Below are 19,920 nucleotides of genomic sequence, written 5' to 3' on the forward strand. Positions count from 1 at the left end.
TTCAATCTCTTAAAAAAAAACATAAAGTATCACCACTAAGCTCCCCAACGTGGAAAAGGCAAGGACACCCAAACCATATCCATGTGAAACTCATTTGTCTAAATATTTAGTGCATTTGCGCAAGACAGCACTCAAAATAGCCCGGCCCGGAATAAAGGCACGAACACCTTCACCTGTGAATGGTGAGATACCCGTGATATCCATACAAACATCCTGACCATTCTCCCGATTATAAACAAGAATATCTGCCGGACGCAAATCTCTATTATCATCTGACAAAAATCCGAGGGAAACTTCTTTACGTGCAGGGGTGCCAAATAAGATTAGATAGCAATATATTATCTTACATACTGCAATGAAGCAGATGATTGATTCCGGGTTTTGAATCCGAGAGAGAAAGACTGCGAAACGGAAACTAACTCGGAGATTTTTTTTTTGATCAATTGTTAAGTTTTATAAAAGATGATCTAGTAATAGGTCTATGCTTTGAAACAAAACAAATAAGTTAACTGATTGGCTTCTTAGTGTTATTATCTGAGTTGATATGTTGTTTTGTTTAGTTTTTAATTTCGACATTCACTAAAAAATTAGGGTTTTTATATGAGATTGTATCTAATCTAGTCGGGGTTTTGATTATGGATTTTTTTTCATTTTAATTCTCGAGAGCTTGGGAAAGATCTCCTCTCTAACTAGTTTGGATTTCACTTACCAGAATTCATGGTTGATTCTGTTGAGTGGTGTTGGTTGGATTTCCTTCAACGGTTGGTCATGCGATGGAGATGTTGGATCTATCTATTGATTATACTTGCTAGAAGCAAATTTGCACGTGGATACTTCATTGATTAGAAGAGTAAATGTTTATCATATAAATTTATTATGTTTGTAATCATTAGACTCAGCAATTTTCAGAAGGATTTCAGTTTGGAAGAAAGTTTGGTTTTGTTTGCTGTAAGAAGGAAAGGTAGCTGCATGAAAGGGTCGAAAGAATTTTTCCTCCAAGTGGCAAGGGAGGAACAATATCAAGAGGAATTCATATGTTTTCCTAAAATTATAAAAGAAATATGAGTAACATAAAGGGTTACAATCACAAGCTTTATTTCTCTGGTTTTCTTTTATAAAACATTTGCTACTGTGTTCTTTTCACTAGGTATTAAGACGGATAATCCGATAATTTCTCAGGGGATGAGTACGGTAGGAAACTAATGGAGGAAAATGTTGTCTTTCTGATAGAATTTATCAAAATGGATGCTTCTTGTATTAAAAGGAATGAATCTATGGAACTGGTGGGAAATTTATTCATAGAAGAAGGTTTCTACAAATCCAAAATAAGACATGATCAAGTTAAGAGAGGCTTAAAGAACAAATGGAACCTGCAACGGAAGCTAGAGGTAAGAGAAACAAAAACCAAAAATATGTTTTTCTTCTCTTTTGAAGAGTCAAAAGAGTTTGCTAAGGTGGTATTGTCAAATGCATTTGTGGAAGGAAAACTTATGTCTCTTAGAGAAAATATTGAACAAGTTAGACACTTTGATCTTAAGTTTGATAAATACATCTTTTGGACTGCTTTCAAAAGTTTTATATCTGATAGAGTGTACATGGCAAGAAAAGTAGCTAAACAAATTGGTGAATTTCTGATGTGACCGGTCCGCATGATGGAGAATATAAAGTACTGGTGATGGTGGATATAACTAAGCCACTAGTTAATAGGGTTGACATGATTTTAGAAAACTTGAGTACAAGGAAGTAACAGATAAAAACATATTACATTGGTCTTTCAGGTCTGGTCTATACCATATGTATGCGGATAACTCACCATCCAGGTTATGACTGCAAAAATGAAACTCCTACTACTGTAGGTAACACACCAGTGTTAGTAGGAACAAAACATGAGGCTAAGGGTTATTTGGAATTGAAGAAACACAAAGCCAAAAACTGGAAAAAGACTGATCAAACATCAGTTGAATACAAGAGTTTGATTGATAAAGAAGCAGTTAATAGGAGCAACGGAAAAAGGAAAAGAATGGATATAGACTGGAAGTGTCCAAATCTAGATGTGAAAGCAAAAGTAATCACAATTTGTGACACTGAGGTCTCAAAAGAGTTTACAAACCAAGGAAAAGAAAAGAGTGTGTGTGGTGTGTGGGGGGGGGGGGGGGGGGGGGGGGGGGGGGGGGGATGAAGAGGAGATGAAGAGAAAGGAAAAATAGAAGTACTTTCAAGATTTGTTAGAAGGAAAACTTTATCTTCTGGGATATGCTTGGCTTCTAGCATAGTATAGGATTTAGGAAAATGTACCACTGATATAATTTCAGATGCTTTAGCCACTCTACATGAGGATACAAGTCCTATAAATTCAACAGCATTAGATGCTGCAAAAGCAGTTCTTCAAGAAGAAGCCATGGTCTCTGGCAAAGTGAAATATCTGAAGATTTCCGAGGGGAGTTCAAGTACCAAAAGCTCTGATTTGGTTAGTTTTCTTACCTCTTGTTATATATTTCCAGCTTTTAGTTGTTTAAAATTTTGTCTGAGTTGTATTGAGTGTTGCATTTTGAACCTAGTAAGTCTTAAACATATTTTTTTGATTTGTTTGTGTTTTATGTGTGTTGTTTGTGGTAGCTAAGCATAAAGTTGTTCACCTTGTGTTTTTTTTTTTAAATGATCATCTTACAAGTCATATAAATTCAACACCATTAGATGCTGCAAAAGCAGTTCTTCAAGAAGAAGCCATGGTCTTTGGCAAAGTGAAAGATCTAAAGATTTGCGAGGGGAGTTCAAGTACCAAAATCTCATCTCTGATTTGGTTACTTTTCTTACCTCTTGTTATATATTTCCATCTTTTAGTTGTTCTAAATTTTGGTTGAGTTGTTTTGAGTGTTGCATTTTGAACCTAGTAAGTCTTATACATATTTTTTGGTTTATCATGCTGAGCAAAATAAAACATTCTCGGGAATGCATATATATAAAAGGTGTCTGGTTATATCGCATCTTCTATTTGCGAATGATTTTTTTATATTTTGCAAGGCAGATATCTCAGAGGTTAGATATCTGATGAATATTTTAAATATTTTTAGGAAATCTTTTGGGCAAAACATAAACTATCACTAATCGGGCGTATTTTTTAGCAAGAAAGTGCACAATAAGCACATGAATATCTAGCAAGGATGTGAAGAGTCCAAAGAATTTCCAAAGATGAAAAACATTTGGGTACTCCATTATTTTTCAATAGGAAAAGGTCTTTAGATTTTGAACCACTTCTAGCGAAGGCTTATAGGACCTTACATGGATGGAAGACGAAGCCATTATCTCAAGATGGTCGCACAGTGCTGATTAATCCAACTATATATGCATATCCTTGTTATCATATACAGTGTTTTGAATTCCCTACATCTATGTTAGACAAGTTTGATAGAATCCAGATGGATTTCTGGTGGAACAAAAATAATCAGAAAAAGGCTTATTATCTGAAGGCTTGGTGTAGGATATGCACACCTAAATCTTGTGGAGGATTGGGTATTCGTAATCCTCATTAGATGAATATTTCCTTGCTTAATAAATTGGCATGGAGATTACCAAACGACCTGAATTATCTTTGGGTTAGATTACTTAAGGGAAAGTATTTCTCAAGGAATCATCATTTCCATAAGAATACTTATTACAATACTTCTTGGGTATGGACAAGCATTAGGAAAGGATTAGAAATTATAAAAGATAATATTATATGGGAAATAGGAAATAACAGAAATATTCAAATATCCAAGGATAATTGAATACCTAAAATGGGTGTGTTGAGTAATTGGAAGCATGAAGATTTGGTTTATGTTTCTGGTCTCATTCATATGTATGGTCAATGGAATACTGGTTTAATTGACTCAGTATTTTCAGATACGGTGGCTTCCAAAATTAAGGCCATATACATAACATACAAAATCAGGATAGATTTAGATGGAAGGTGAGTTCTTGATAGGTGTCTAAAACACCTTAATATTTATCTATTATTTATGCTTTCTTTGCTGAGTTTTCTTGTAAATTATGTATCTTATGTTTGCTTTTGAGTATTTAGGTACTTTGGAGTCATTTGGAACAAAAGAAGAAGAAACAGGGCAAAAGCGTCATTTCAAGTGCAACTGTTGTTGGATACGAAGTATTTCTCATTATTTGCTTCTATTTCTTAATTTCTATCTGAAAAGCATGTCGGCTTTAGTGATGCAACTATCTGTCTGAAAAGCACGATTGCTTTATTGATGAAGAGAAGTTGAAGAGAAGAAGTGGGTTTGAGAAGTAAGAGGCGGCTGCTGTTGTAAAAGAATCCGAGGAAGAAGAAAGCGTTCGTGTGGAGAGAAAAGGAGCAAAAAGATCGATTCACAGGCGAGAGAAGCTAGCTACGGAGCATGAAAATAGAATGGGCAGTCATTTCTTTGGAACTGACAGGCCAGCTGGTAACTGGGTGGCCCCTATCTAAATTCGTGGGCGTTTACATCAATTTCTATCATTACCTAGACCCAACTCCGAGAGAATCATTTATTTTCTTCTCATCACTGTTCTATCTGAAAGTTAGAGAGAACGGAAGCTGTGAAAAGGCAGCTGATGTAAGATAAATTTGATGAAACTATTACAGAGGAATCGAGTGAGGAGATTGAGTGAGGATCTAGATCTTCTGGTGATGAGCAACACAGAGATATGGAGATTCGAGAAGATTTCACTGTTGTTGTTAAAGAAACCAGATTTCATTGAGGATGTTTTGATAGTGGTTAGGGTTTGCCATTTCTATGAAGTCATATGAAGAAATTGAACTCAGGGAGATGCTGTTGAGTGTGTTCTTATGAGGATGGTGGTGATTTTGAGTTCAATGGAACTAATGGGTCTGACTTTGTCTGTGGTACTGGTGGTTTAATCAATGTCTGAGAAGATGGGTTTGTGAGAAATGAATGGATTTGACGGATTATTGAGTGATTGAAGAATCTGGTGATGATTTTGGTGGATTTCAGTGTCAGGGTTTGATGTTGGCAGTGATAAGAAGATAAAGGAATTTGAGAGATGGGTTTTTCCCAGTTGAAGATTCAACAGTTGTAGATGGTGAAATTGGTGGATGTCTATGAAGATTGAGGTGGTTTCAGTGTTGTTGGTGGTTTTGCAGTGATAGATTGCAGTTCATAGTGTCTTGTGGAAATGGGTTCAGCTGAACCGAGGCGATGCAGAGAAGAGAATCAGTGGTGATGATAACCGGAGATCGAAAAGATTAGGACAAGGAAGTGCAATTGCAGGGAGGAGACACTGATGTTGCTGACATGAGAAATTATGAAATCTGGGGTTGTCTCTGCTGTTGAATTGATAGAGTTGGGAATGACTTTGCAGGCAAGAGTTGCAATTGCAGGGACTTATGAAATTGAATGGAGGATGCAGATGGAGTTGTATGAAGGCATGAACTGATGTTTCAGTTAGTTTGTATGAACTGCAGGTGATGATATGAAATTGCAGGTGGAGTTACTGAATTGCAGGTGGCTTAATTTGTTGTTGCCATGGTCATAATGGCTAGGTTGGTTCGATGAAGTTGCAAACTGCTGGTGCTATAATGTATGTGAAGTTGCAGTTCAGATGTCTTGAGCTCATTACAGGGAAATGTGTTGGTGTTTCTGATGGATTTTGGGGTTTCTGATGATGTTGTTAACAAGTTGGAGATGGAGGAGAAATTGGTTGTTATTATTGAGATGAACTGAAGTGCAGTTGAGTTCAGGGAAGGTCATCTGAGGTTGGTATGAGCTGGTGCTGCTCAGGGAAATTAAATGATGCTTGGATATGTTGCTATTGTTATAAGATTGGTTTGTTGACGTAGTTAATTTGAGCATAGAAAGGAATGAATGGGTAATGTGGGAGGCATTGCAGTTGTTTGCTTGTGAAGATACAGATGCAGTTGTACTGGTTCCATGTTGTACAACGAAGTCATGGGAGATGCGCATTGAGATGGTGGTTTCTGGTGGTGGTCTGTGGTGAAATGTTGGTTTGCTGCTCGACTGAATTGCAGCTGAAGTGAAGGCACTGGTGAATTCGAACGAAACTGGGATTACAAATGCAGTTGTAGCTGTTGTAGCTGGGAAGACAAGTGGAGTAGCAGATAGTCATGTGCAATGATGATTCAACATTGGCTTGGCCTTTGCAAAATGGCAGAGACTATGGCCTGGCAACTCAGCCCATTCAAACAAGTTAACAGCTGACTCTGGCGCTGACTCAGAGATTTTCTACATGGATTCTTCTCAAACATGGGCTTGATGGACTACTTGGACTTTTGGCTTTTGAGACTTAACCTAGTTTGAAAAGGAGAAAAGCTACAAAAGGGAAAGTCTTCCACTTCTTTGTTTATCACGTATTTTACTTGGAGTTTTTTGGAGATAGCCGCAACTAGGGTTTGCTTTCTTTTTATCTTTCATCTTCTTTATTCAACTATTATTGATGATGAACTCCGAAACTATGAGTAACTAAAACTATTTTTGATTAAGGGTGATTTCAAAGGCCGATATATGAACTCATGATTGATATGCAATAGCTAGTTTTCTCGCAATTTTGGTTATTGTTTGATTTCTACCATGATGATAATGCTTATGGATTTTTCCTTAATTGTTTAAGTTCGAAATTAAAATAGTTATGTCACAATCTTATTGCTAGTTTATATTTTCTTCGACCCGTAATTGTCTAGAGAATTAAACACAAGTAGCAATATGTCGGTATTGATGATGAGACTTCGTTAAGTACCCATATGTAGAAATTGACACTAGTAGGTGATTCATGCTTTTGAGTTCATCACTAGGAGCAACCTTATCTCACAAAACTTAGAGTATTTGTTTAAGTCACATTTAGAGAGCGTACTTCTAGGAAACTTGGCAAGTAGAATCCGGTAGTCGAGCGCTTCCGTATCCAATGAGCTTAGGAGATAATAACAGGATAGTTGAGCGTACTAATTATCCTAGGGTTGTTAGTAACAAGGTAATGTGAAGAACGTGCTATATATCAATTTGGTTTTTGTTTTGTGGTCGAGAATGAATCCTTAATCAATCTCATCTCATATTTGAATACAACTTTGTGATTTTCAGAATTTCTAGAACAAAAATCTTCTTTGCTAGGAATATTTGGATAACAACTTTTGCTTCATACCTTCCTCGGGACGATCCTGCTTTCATTATACTACTTGCTAGTGTAAAGAAAAGTAGAGAAATATTATTTGCGAGTTGACACCTCGCCGGGGAGGCAGTGGCAAGTTTAGTTGTTATTTTTTTATTCATAGTTGTTACTTTTGCTTTTATTTTCAATTGCAGTTTACTTATTCAATCTCTTAGAATCTGATTTTCAGGTACTATTTCTTTGGTGAATGCGTGGAGAGGGCATACCAAGTCCAATTGGTATACGTCTTCGTTCGGGCACTTTGCTAAAAGACTTAATTCGAGCAGTGAATACTCCATTTCCTCCTAGTTCTAGACCAAGTGAATTTTCGGATTCAGACAAAGATGAAGACAACACAATGGGAGGTCGACCACCTGCTCCAAGAACACTCAAGGAGATCACTTCTCCAAACATTGACCAACAACTTTTGTGTATTCAGCTGAATGGAACCATTGAGTTGAATCCGCAATTGATTCACTTGCTGCCTAAATTCCAAGGTTTAGCGGGAGTGGATCCTAATCGTCACTTACAATGATTCCATCATGTTGTGACTAGTTTGAAGCAAGCAACTGTAGATGACGATATGGCTATGATGACAACTTTTCCTTTCTCCCTTATAGATGTTGCGGGAGAGTGGTTCTTTTGCTTACCCTCTGGAAGTATAACCACATGGAATGGAATGAAGAAGTTGTTCCTTGAGAAGTATTTTCCGGCATCGAAAGCAGTTGTGATTCGCAAGGAGATTTGTGGTATTATACAAGTATCGGGGGAGACTCTATAAGAGTATTGGGAGCGCTACAAGAAGCTTTTAGCTAGCTGTCCACACCACCAAATCAGCGATCAACTTGTGATTCAATATTTCTATGAGGGGTTGCTTTCTAATGATAGAAATTTGATCGATGCCGCAAGTGGTGGTGCACTCACCAACAAAACCATTGTTGAAGCTACAAGCTTGTTAGAAAACATGGCTGCAAACACTCAACAATTCTACACTCGAGGTGAATCAGTGGTAAGGAAATTGAATGAAGTTGGTGATTCTTCACATATGGAACAACGGATGGGTAACATGGAGAGGATGATGCAACAAATAGCAGCTGCCGTCATACCATCATCATACACTGAAGATGTTGAGCAAGCAAGTGCCACGTACCAAAATCAGCAAAGGCCAAGATATGATCCATACTCTAGCACATACAATCCGGGTTGGCGAGATCATCCCAATTTCAGCTACGCCAACAAGCATGCGGCAGTTGAAAAAGCGGGGGTCTAACAACACCACCCAATATTTCGCTTAGCAAACTGTATGGACTAACTCCGAAATACTTTGTTAGAGAATCAACTAGACAGTCAGACTCAATATAGATAAAAGTATCTCAAGGAGTTAATATCTCTCTCTTGTTTTTGATATTACTCAAGCTAATAAAAATCAGTGAGTCATAATCAAACACAAGGAATACTTGGACGGTACCAAAGACCAATGTCCAAGGATCAATCAATATCAATCAACAACCAAAGGTTGGATTTCCAATTGATGATCTTTAACACACAACCTGTATTATTTCAATTATATAAAAATATAATGCGGAAAAGAAATAACACAGACACCAGAAGTTTTGTTAACGAGGAAACTGCAAATACAGAAAAACCCCGGGACCTAGTCCAGATTGAATACACACTGTATTAAGCCCCTACAGACACTAGCCTACTCCAAGCTAACTTCGGACTGGACTATAGTTGAACCCCAATCAGTGTCCCACTAATTCAAGGTACAGTTGTACTCCAACGCCTCTGATCCCAGCAGGATACTTGATTCCCTTAGCTGATCTCACCCACAACTAAGAGTTGTTGCAACCCAAAATCGCAGACTTGATAATAAACAAATATGTCTCACACAGAAAAGTCTATCAAAAGATAAATCTGTCTCTCACAGAAGAACCCTAGGTTTTTGTTCCGTCTTATGATATGAAATCAAGGTGAACATGAACCAATTGATAATCCGGTCTTCTATTCCCGAAGAACAACCTAGATTAATCAATCACCTCATAACAGTCTTACTTGTATAAACAAGAGGACGTCGAGGAATCACAAAAAGTGAGACGAAGATGTTTGTGACTTCTTTATCTTGCCTATCGGAGAACTCTCACGATCTGAAGCCAATCAATAAGATTGTACTCGTATGATAAAAGATGCAAGATCATATCACACAACTACGATAAAAGTAGTATCGGTCTGGCTTCACAATCCCAATAAAGTCTTTAAGTCGTTAACCTGGTTTTAGAGAAGAAAACCAAAGGTTAGAGGAGAATCGACGCTAGCGAGCGCACTAGTATCACACAGACGTGTGGGGATTAGTTTTTCCCAATTCTAGATGTCCCCTTTATATATTCTTCAAATCAGGGTTTCGCCTTAGGTACAAAGCAATCAATATTCATCGTTAGATGAAAGCTTGATTTATATTCAAGCTAATATTTCTCAACCGTTAGATCGAAAACTTAGCTTGTCCCACACACTTGAGATATACGTTTACTGGGTTTATGAAAACCGTGCCCAAACGTGTACGTGTATGTTGGTTCAACATAGTAACCCAAAAGGTTAACCATATGAGCATTTCATATTAACCTTGTTCTTCTTCACCATAACTAGTTCAATTGACTCAAATGAACTAGTTAGAGAGTTGTTCAATTCCTATGAGATCTTATGTAACTACACAAGACACAATTGAAACAAAGATGATTCGATTGAATCGTCTCATGAACTTTATAGCCACGGTTTGCATACTGCATTCCTTAGTAATTTAAGTTTCATGTTCAGAGCACATCTTTAGATCATAACCCACTCAAGTACGCAAACAAGTTCGTGGACTTAAGACAACCGGCAGAGTTTTCCAAACTCAACAGAAAATCTCGGCAAAGAGACTTCCGCCAGTTCGCGGACTAGGTTCGCGGACTAAACACGCAAACGAGTTTTTGGAAAATCCCAGCAGAAATTCTTGGTAAGAGAACTTCGGTCAGTTCGCGGACTAGGCAAAGCCAATTCCTCCGGTTTCTCTCAATCAACAAAGTTCGCAAACTTTGGATTAAGGAATAAGACTTATGCACATATGTGTTACCACACAATGCTTATATCCATCATTGGTTATATTGACCTAAACTCTCATTCCAACCATTGAAACATTCGTAGAGGACGTTATATAGTTGTTACACTATTTCTCGTCAAAGCGATTTTCAAAGTGATTGAAACAATATGACTTTCGTCATTAGGTTAAGATAAACCCGATCAAAGCGAAACGCTTTACCAATACATGATTTCGAGGTATAGATAGGCGAGATATACTCGGCTCGAAATATCAAATGTGTATGATCCAGTCTATATAGCATACAACTTTTGTCTCATAAGAAGTAGGAGATAGAAGAGATAGACTTTTGAGTGATAGATAAGTTCAAGTCTCCACATACTTTTTTGTTGATGAAGTTCCACGGTTCCTTGAGTAGATATTCGTCGTTGTATGATGAATTGCCATGAAGTCCTTGAGCTCAACTACACTTTTATATCTTAGTCCGAGACTTAGCTATGTATACTAGAAATCAAAACTCATAGTTTTGATCATTAACATTGACAAACATGCTTGATATAGCAACGCATGCGAGGTCGATCGAGCTATGCTCTAACAACAGTTTCCAATCCTCCTTTTAATCAACAAGGTGGGTACCAATTCTTGCAAAAGCCACGTCAAGAAACTTGGCAAGTAGAATCCGGTAGTCGAGCGCTTCCGTATCCGGTGAGCTTAGGAGATAATAACGGGATAGTTGAGCGTACTAATTATCCTAGGGTTGTTAGTAACAAGATAATGCGAAGAACGTGCTATATATCAATTTGGTTTTTGTTTTGTGGTCGAGAATGAATCTTTAATCAATCTCATCTCATATTTGAATACAACTTTGTGATTTTCAGAATTTCTAGAACAAAAATCTTCTTTGCTAGGAATATTTGCATAACAACTTTTGCTTCATACCTCCCTCGAGACGATCCTGCTTTCATTGTACTACTTGCTAGTATAAAGAAAAGTAGAGAAGTATTATTTGCGAGTTGACACCTCGTCAAAATTGGCGCCGCTGCCGGGGAGGCAGTGACAAGTTTAGTTGTTATTTATTTTATTCATAGTTGTTATTTTCGCTTTTATTTTCAATTTCAATTTGCTTATTCAATCTCTTAGAATCTGATTTTCAGGTACTATTTCTTTGGTGAATGTGTGGAGAGGGCAGACCAAGTCCAATTGGTATACGTCTTCGTTCGGGCACTTTTCCAAAAGACTTGATTCGAGCAGTGAATACTCCACTTCCTCCTAGTTCTACACCAAGTGAATTCTCGGATTCAGACAAAGAGGAAGACAACACAATGGGAGGTCGACCACCTGCTCCAAGAACACTCAAGGAGCTCACTTCTCCAAACATTGACCAACAACCTTTATGTATTCAGCTGAATGGAACCATTGATTTGAAGCCGCAATTGATTCACTTGCTGCCCAAATTCAGAGGTTTAGCGAGAGAGGATCCTAATCGTCACTTATAACAATTTCATCATGTTGTTACTAGTTTGAAGCAAGCAACTGCAGATGCCGATATGGCTATGATGATAGCTTTTCCTTTCTCCCTTATAGATGTTGCGGGAGAGTGGTTCTTTTGCTTACCCTCTGGAAGTATAACCACATGGAATGGAATGAAGAAGTTGTTCCTTGAGAAGTATTTTCCGGCATCAAAAGCAGCTGTGATTCGCAAGGAGATTTGTGGTATTATACTAGTATCGTGGGAGACTCTCTATGAGTATTGGGAGCGCCGGGTGTAGGCGGAGCTACTGGCCGAAGTGTACCGATTTTTCACTTGTACACCCGGGGTGTAGGCCGTACTGGCCGAGGTGTTACACAATTACTAGTCATTCACTTGTACACATGTTGCAGATTGACTGGTCACTCGTATGTAGGTCCACGTGTTAGGCCGAGTGACTGGCCTTACACGTGATGGGGCGTGTGAATGTACAATAGTCTCACATTGCTAATATCCCCTTAATTAACGTAAAATATAATATGGAAGGGCCACTCCACTCATTTCCAATTGGTTTTAAGTTGGATGCCCGCAAACTTTCACAATTTTCAAATGTTAAAACATGATATGGTCTTTGTAGATGCTCCTTTTAATGAACATGATGGGTCATAGGGAGTTGGGATAGTTTATTGGTTAAATAACAGTATTACTGACATTAATTTCTCCTCGGGATACAGAACAGGACCAACAGCAGCAGAAGCGACAACGCTACAAACAACGGTGAAATGGACGAAAGAGATTAATATAATCGACATCAGGATCATAACAGATTGTAAAGACGTAGTAAATTTTGTGAACAATAGGACTTCATCTTGTGATCGGAGAACAAAAACAATTATAAAGGATGTCCTATCTTTTTGTGTAACTATGATAATGTGGATATTAGCTATGAATATAGAAACTATAACGGGGAGATGGACCACTTAGCGAAATGGAGTCGGAAAAACAAAGAAGTTTAGTGTTAAAAGAACAAAATCCTCAATGATATTGTCAATCGTCATAATATTTTGGTGTCAATATTAATGTGAGTAGTTTTCTTTTTCATAGATTAGGAGTAGCTATTTAAAAAGATGTTGGAGCTCAGCCTGAAGCCAGGCTACCAACTAACTTGTTGTACAATTCTGATGATTAATAATAAGTAAAAAATGTCTTTTTATTTAAAAAATGGAACAGATTATTATTTTATTTTTTTTTGGTAAAGTGGCTAGGTCGAACGATTGACTTTAACATCCATTGTCTTCTTCAATAATCTTCAGAAATTACAGGCCTCCGTGATATATACCTGGTAAAAATACACCGTGAAAGTCTTCCCAGGTAAACCTAGATTGGTAAAATAAAGCCGGACTTCAAAAGTCATTTCAATGTAGCATAATTTTACTCGACCGTTAGAAAACCTACCGTTAGAGATCCGACTTTTTCCAAAACACTTGGTTTTTAAATTTCAAAATAAAAAACTCTAATTGAAATAGACATTTATCTCTCTCTGCAAATCCTGTAAATCAAAGAACATTCATTGATTCACTTAACACTTTTTTCTCTCTCTCTCTAAAACACATCTCTACCATCATGAAATCTGGAGAAAAAATGGCTCTTAGATCTCTTGATAATGCCCTTCCAACCACACCAGATAGACCTAAGAAAATTGCAAGAGTTTCAGTTCTTCCTGTATCTAAAAAATCCACTTCTGATATCATTGTTAATGATGAAAACCAAGCTCCTGTTCCTGTATCTTCAGAACCTATAATCGAATACATTTCTTCCGAAGATCTGAACCCCATTTCAGAGCCGGAATCTAAAATCAATGTAACCATCTAAATCTCTCTGTACAGATTTTCCTTTTCAGTTAAAAGTATTGAATTCTTGGTGTTAATCTAATGTGTTTTATGTTTTAATCAGGGTCTGATGGATGGATTAGATTCGAAAGATTGGGCGAAGGTTTGTGAGTCATTAAACGATGTTAGACGATTTGCTTTGTTTGATTCATCTATCTTGGTTCCAGTACTAGATAAAGTCATGCTGGTAATGGTAAAAGCAATGAAGAATCCGAGAAGTGCATTAGTTAAGACATCGATTATGGCGGCTTCTGATATTTTTAAGGCTTTCACTGATAACTTGCTTGAATCCTCTACTTCAGATGCCTTAGATCAGCTGGTATGTTAATTACATTAGTCCCTATATCCACTTTGTTTCTCGCTCCGTAGATTTGTCTATCTCGATCTCTAATGTGATTGTTGGGTGTTGTTATAGTTGCTGCAACTTTTGTTAAAAGCATCACAAGACAAGAAATTTGTGTGCGAAGAAGCCGAGAAATCCCTACGAATCATGGTGGAGTCAATTTCTCCAGTTCAGTTGCTTCACAAACTTCGGGTTTACAGCAGCCATAACAATCCTCGAGTTAGGGCTAAAGCAGCTGTTTCAATTTCTCATTCTGCATCAAGGATGGTATGTTGGTACTCATTCAAAGCTGGTAAGAATCGAAATGTTTTAATAAATTGTACCTTTCTGATTGGACTCCTGTTTTGAATTTTCAGGATTTAAATGGAATGAAAGAGTTCGGATTGGGAAAGCTTATTCAAATTGGGGCAGATTTATTGAACGACAGGCTACCTGAAGCTAGAGAAGCTGCTCGTAAGACTATTACTTCGATTTATGATGCTTTTGTCCAAGATGAAGAACTCAAGGATTCTGAACTATCGTTGAAAGAATCATGGGAGAATTTCTGCCTTTCTAATTTGCAAACTATTCAAGCACAATCTTTGATTAAGATAATTTTTACTTAGTAACTAGTTGTACTGTAATTGAGGTTTTTCGTGTAAAACCTCGTACCCACTAGATTTAAAAAGAGTGTTTCCGTACATTTGAAGTGTTTCCAGTTTATAAAGTGGTTTTTGATTAACGAGTTCTTCAATTTCAGTTGTTTTTTTTTTTTTTTTTTTTTTTTGAAACTTTAAGATATCATTCTTAAACATTGTTGATTACATAGTCTCCTTCTTGCTGCACTTTGGCAGCAATTTCATTCGGAGGTTCTAATAACCAAACATTGCTTAATCTTTCTATTCTAGCAAGCTTAGAAAATTTATCTGCTATTTTATTTTTCTCTTTAGGCACATAACAACATTGCCAAGAGCTAGAAAATTTAAATAACTTCTTAATGTCTAGAATTAAATTACGTAATCTTCGATCAACGTTGAAGATATTCTTATTTACTGCTTCCACGACAAGCTTTGAATCCCATTCGAAAACTACATTCTCCAAGTCCTTTTCCTTAGCCCACTGCACTGCTTCCCACAATCCCTTTGCTTCAGCTTGCTCTGCATTCCATATATGTCTTAAGTAGATGCATTTTGATCCCCTGAAGGTGCCTGCAAAATCACGGATAATTAGACCAATTCCACCTGAGTTATTAAGCTGCTGAAATGAACCATCACAACTAATTTTAAAGGTGCCGATCGGAGGGGGTGACCAATGTAAGTTAGTTCTAGGTTGAGGCATTGTAGACTCAGAAACATGCTTAGGTTTTGCTTCAAACTCTGCTATCTCCTTTCTGCACATAAAAATGATGGTATCAGTAGTGACATTCTTGGTTTTGAAAACTTTGTCACATCTTGAGTTCCAGATACACCAAACTGTTATGGCAATTTTACACAGTACTTCTTCTTGAATTTGATGTACAATAAGTTTGTCAAACCAAGAGCAGAACTATTCCACCATGTCACCAGTATTATTTGTGTATAAACCCAACACAGCAAACCACACCATCCTAGCAGTATGACATTCCAGAATACAATGCCGTGGAGTTTCCATAACTTGATTGCAAAAAGGGCAACCTGAATTTTCTTCTTGAATAAAGCTTAGGAGTTTATCCCTGGTAGGAAGAATATTAATGATACACTTCCACAGAAACTGATTTATCCTAGGTAGAAGAGGGAGTTTCCAGAGTTTCTTGAAGATGCCTTTCATTCTAGGACCAACCGAGTCATTACCATTTTTCTCTTCCATCATTTTTTGTAGCTTGATTTAACTGAAAAAGAACCATTTTTTTCTAAAGACCAAATCAACTTGTCTTCTAACCTGAGATCCTTTGTATCATACTTACTATGGAAGATTCAAATAAGGATGATAAAATATTATTATCCCATTGACCTGTCTCTTTATTGATAAGCTCATGAACATATGTGAAACTTCCAGCATTTGTTGCAGAAGCACTAGGAGAAGGAGGACCATCAAGACCCCCAATCCATTTGTAGCTCCAGATTAAGATTTTTTTGCCATCACCCACTGACCAGATACTATATTTTTTAATGAACTGTAACTCAGAACTTATGCTTCTCCATGACCATATAGCTTTAGTATGGTCTTGAGTGTTAAACACTTGACCATCTGGGAAGTACTTAGCTTTTAGGGACCTTGCACAAATAGAAGTGTCTTCATAGCATAACTTCCAGGCAGACTTAGCTAAGAGATCTCTATTAAAAACTTCTAAATTTCTGAATCCCAGACCTCCCTCTTCTTTAGCTTTGTTGACTTTCCTCCAGGATATGAAATGCTTTCCTTTGTTGGAATTCTTGTTCCTCCAAAATTTTTGTTGAATTGTATTCATCTTAGAAATAGTGTCATCTGGAATCTTGAAGCTAATCATGTGATGAACTGGAATAGAATTAGTAACATTTCTAACCATGACTGATCTCCTTGCTTCAGATATGTTAATACAAGACCATTTGGTGAGTCTAGCTTCCATTTTCTGAGTAAGACAAGAGAAAGAATTTTTCTTATTTCTTCAAACAAAAAATGGTAAGCCCAAATACTTCTCTTTAGCAATATCCAGTTGTCTGACCTGAAGAAGACCACTGATAACTTGACAAGTATAAGGTGTTGTATTTTTACTAAAGTAGACAGCAGATTTATTGAAATTGATTAATTGACCAGAGCACTTACTAAAATCTTCTATTACTTTAAGTAAAGTATTGGTTTGCACCTTATTAGCTTTGCAGAATAATAGACAATCATCTACAAACAACAGATGGTTTATCTTTGGAGCAGACTTAGAAATCTTCATTCCTGTTAAATGATTTCTCACTTCAAGATGATAGAGTTGTCTTGAGAAAGCTTCCATGGCAAGGATGAATAAGTAAGGGGAAAGAGGGTCCCCTTGTATTATTCCCCTTGAAGGTTTGAAAGAAATAGAAGGAGAACCATTGATCATTCTCTATTTGGGTAGTGCTGATGCATTGAAAAATAAGCTGACAAAATTTGTCACAGAAACCAAACTTCTTTAGTACTTCAATGAGGAAATCTCACTCTAACCTGTCAAAAGCCTTTGACATATCCATCTTCAAAGCTATAAAACCAGTTCTTCCACCTTTATTTTTCATTGCCTGCACTAATTCTTGGACCATACATATATTTTCTGAAATAAGTCTCCCTGGAACATAGGCAGACTGCATTGGTGAAATAATATTTGCAATGTATTTCTTCAACCTGAGAGAGATAAGCTTGTAAATTGTATTGCAAAGGGAAATTGGCCTGTAATCCTCTGGCTTGTAGGATGAAGTAATCTTTGGAATTAAGGATACTCTAGTATAGTTTAATTTCTTGAGGAGGAAACCTGAACTGAAGAAAGCTTGAACAGTCTTGCATACATCATCTTTGACAATTTGCCATTGTGATTGATAAAATCCTGGAGGAAAACCATCTGGACCAGGAGAAGTCTATGGTTCCATTAAAGATAAAGCTTCATGAATTTCTTGAACAGAAGGAACAGCTACCAAATCTGCATTGTCTTGTTCAGAAATACAATTAGGGACATGCTGAAGAAAATTCTGACAATCTGGAGGGCTTGAAGTAGTACTTATCTTCTTGAAGTGGGAGACAAGAATATTTTCAATTGAGGTTCTGTCCTGACACCAAGTACCATCTTGTGCTTGTAAGGAATCTATTCTATTTCTGGTTTTCCTATAATTAGCTCTTATGTGGAAGTACTTTGAATTTCTATCCATATCATTACAAAAATGATCTCTGGATTTTTGTCTGTTTGAGCTAGCTTGCAGTTCATTTAAGGTATCAATTTCCTTTTCCAAGTCCATAACTTTTGTTGTATTACTACCCTGAATATCTGAGGTTTGAAGAAGAGTAAGATCTTGTTGCAGACTGTTGATTCTAGCTTGAATATTACCAAACATACTTTTACTCCACTTTGATAAGATATGTCTTGTATTGGACAGTTTGTCAGAGAGAAAGAAAGCAGCAGAGCCTGTAGTATTTGATTTCCAAGCATTGAGGATCTGATTCATACAAGTATCATTCTCTAACCAATGTTGAAAGAACTTCCAATTCCTGCCTGAAACATTAGTAGTACTATATAGAGACAATAAAATTGGGCAGTGATCTGATCCCTTCTAAGGTAAATGAAGAAGTTTGGAATCAGGGTAAGACAAAGTCCATTCACTATTTTTTAAAGCCCTATCAAGTATAGACTTAGTTTTACCAGTTCCATGACTATTACTAGTCCAGGTGAAAGGATTTCCTATGAAACCTAAATCAGATAAATCTGATTCTTTAATGGCATCTAAGACTTCCTGAGAAGTAATTTCAGTGTTGGAGTTTCTTTCAGATGGATTCATAATGATGTTTAGATCACCAATAAGGACCCAAGGAATGGAAATAGAAGTACTAAGGTCTTTTATGTAGTTCCATTGACTGAGTTGGTCATTCTTATAAGGGGTGCCATACACACAAGATAAGAACCACTGACCCTTGGCAGGGTCATTTGTCACAAGAGCATGAATCATATTACTGGATTGTTTAACAATTTCTATTTTAAAACCATCCTTCCAAAGGAGAATAATACCACCTGCTTGACCAATGGAAGGGACAAAACATTTATTTGGTAAACCTAGAAATCTAGTAAGTTGAGATATCATGTCATCATTAATTTTGATTTCAGACAGAAAGATGATATCAGGAGAGTGCAAAACATTCAGAGAGGCAAGGTGGTCTCTTGTGTCTTTGCCAAGAAAACCTTGGCAATTCCACCTTAGAAGTTTCATGTTAAAATTCAAAGAAATATAATGAAACTTGATACTCAAGATAAAAACTATATTGTGTGCAGAAACAGTCAAGTGAAGCAATAAGTGAGTGGAAGTATAATGCAAATAACTGTAGAAAAGATGGGTGTTAAATTTAAAGCAGATAGTGAAATAAGAATTATGAAGAGAAAAAATAAATTGAGGTTGAGAAATTACCAGAACAACAGAAGCCTCATTCATCTCATGAGAATACTCCTTTGCTGCTCCTTCTCCTTCTTGTTCAACGAGATCATGTTCCATGTCTTCCATTTCAGAATTAGATGTTATCTTTTCAGTATTACCCTCCATGTTCTCTTCAAGAGGTTCATTATCATCAGTTCTGGATATTTTATTGTTTCAAACTGACTCTTCTTCTTCTTTTATCTCTTTTTCCTTCATCTTAATAGCAGCTTCACTGATTCTTTGAACGAGAAACTCTATATCATCAGTAATTTCCACACCATAAGACTCAGCTAGTTCATGGGGGTAAGCAATGTATTCCTCATTAGTAAACCTCCTTATCATCAGATCGCCCGAAACATCCAAGCATTTTGCTTCATTATGATCAATAGTGAAACATTTAGGACAAAGACTGTGAGGTTGTCTTTCCCAATGGAAACGAATCCAAATGACATCATCTGTTGCAGTGTTCCACCATCCTCCTCTATGTAATAGCTTGGAAAGGTCGATGTTGATTCTTGCAGTAATTGTGTTACCATAGTTTAGCCTACAGTCTTTAGGGTCTGTCCAAATTTTTGTACCAAGTTCTTGAATAGCTTCTCTAACTACCTCCACTGAGTGATGTTCAAGCAAGAGATTCTTGAATTGCACATTCCATTCCTGGTGAGTGAAAGTCCAGTCTTTTACTGGAACAACAGGGTCATACTTCTTCAGATTAAGATGGTATTTCACCACATTCCAGGGACCTTTGTTGAGAACTGAGTTCATATTGTCTTCAGTGTAGAATTTGAACAGAAAAAGATTCTTATCAATAGCTCCGACTTCTTTAGTTCTGTATCTACTCCAGAGAGAGTTACTGCCTTTCTTACCACTTCAGTTTCAATTGAGTCTTTAGCAAAAAGTTTTCCTATTAAGGTTGTGCGCCATTC

At 37.0% G+C, this 19,920-nt stretch overlaps 2 protein-coding genes across 2 annotated transcripts; one reads left to right on the forward strand and one right to left on the reverse strand.

Annotated features, from left to right (window-relative positions):
* Window positions 1–13,232: 13,232 nt before the first annotated feature.
* On the forward strand, window positions 13,233–14,644 carry LOC113361683 (TOG array regulator of axonemal microtubules protein 1-like). Its single transcript, XM_026604847.1, has 4 exons — window positions 13,233–13,550; window positions 13,644–13,898; window positions 13,995–14,189; window positions 14,279–14,644. The coding sequence occupies exons 1-4, from the start codon at window positions 13,314–13,316 to the stop codon at window positions 14,525–14,527; spliced, it is 936 nt and encodes a 311-aa protein (XP_026460632.1). The 5' UTR covers window positions 13,233–13,313; the 3' UTR covers window positions 14,528–14,644.
* Window positions 14,645–17,455: 2,811 nt separating this feature from the next.
* LOC113360043 lies at window positions 17,456–19,120 on the reverse strand. Its single transcript, XM_026603595.1, has 4 exons — window positions 18,989–19,120; window positions 18,860–18,902; window positions 18,232–18,765; window positions 17,456–18,084 (listed from the first exon to the last, which is right to left on the reverse strand). The coding sequence occupies exons 1-4, from the start codon at window positions 19,118–19,120 to the stop codon at window positions 17,456–17,458; spliced, it is 1,338 nt and encodes a 445-aa protein (XP_026459380.1).
* Between the last annotated feature and the right edge of the window lie 800 nt (window positions 19,121–19,920).

This window comes from Papaver somniferum, chromosome 3 (genome assembly GCF_003573695.1).
Source record: "Papaver somniferum cultivar HN1 chromosome 3, ASM357369v1, whole genome shotgun sequence".
Classification (NCBI taxonomy): domain Eukaryota; kingdom Viridiplantae; phylum Streptophyta; class Magnoliopsida; order Ranunculales; family Papaveraceae; genus Papaver; species Papaver somniferum.

What these genes read in the sequence shown, in the direction of transcription:
- LOC113361683 (XM_026604847.1), top strand. Translation starts at nt 13,314, where the DNA reads ATGAAATCTGGAGAAAAAATGGCTCTTAGATCTCTTGATAATGCCCTT. An exon ending in AGCCGGAATCTAAAATCAAT is followed by an intron (nt 13,551 to 13,643) that starts GTAACCATCTAA and finishes TGTTTTAATCAG; the next exon opens with GGTCTGATGGATGGATTAGA. An exon ending in CTCATTCTGCATCAAGGATG is followed by an intron (nt 14,190 to 14,278) that starts GTATGTTGGTAC and finishes TTGAATTTTCAG; the next exon opens with GATTTAAATGGAATGAAAGA.
- LOC113360043 (XM_026603595.1), bottom strand. Translation starts at nt 19,120, where the DNA reads ATGGAGGGTAATACTGAAAAGATAACATCTAATTCTGAAATGGAAGAC. An exon ending in ATGAGGCTTCTGTTGTTCTG is followed by an intron (nt 18,903 to 18,988) that starts GTAATTTCTCAA and finishes TCTTTTCTACAG; the next exon opens with TTATTTGCATTATACTTCCA. An exon ending in ACTTATTGCTTCACTTGACT is followed by an intron (nt 18,766 to 18,859) that starts GTTTCTGCACAC and finishes GGAATTGCCAAG; the next exon opens with GTTTTCTTGGCAAAGACACA.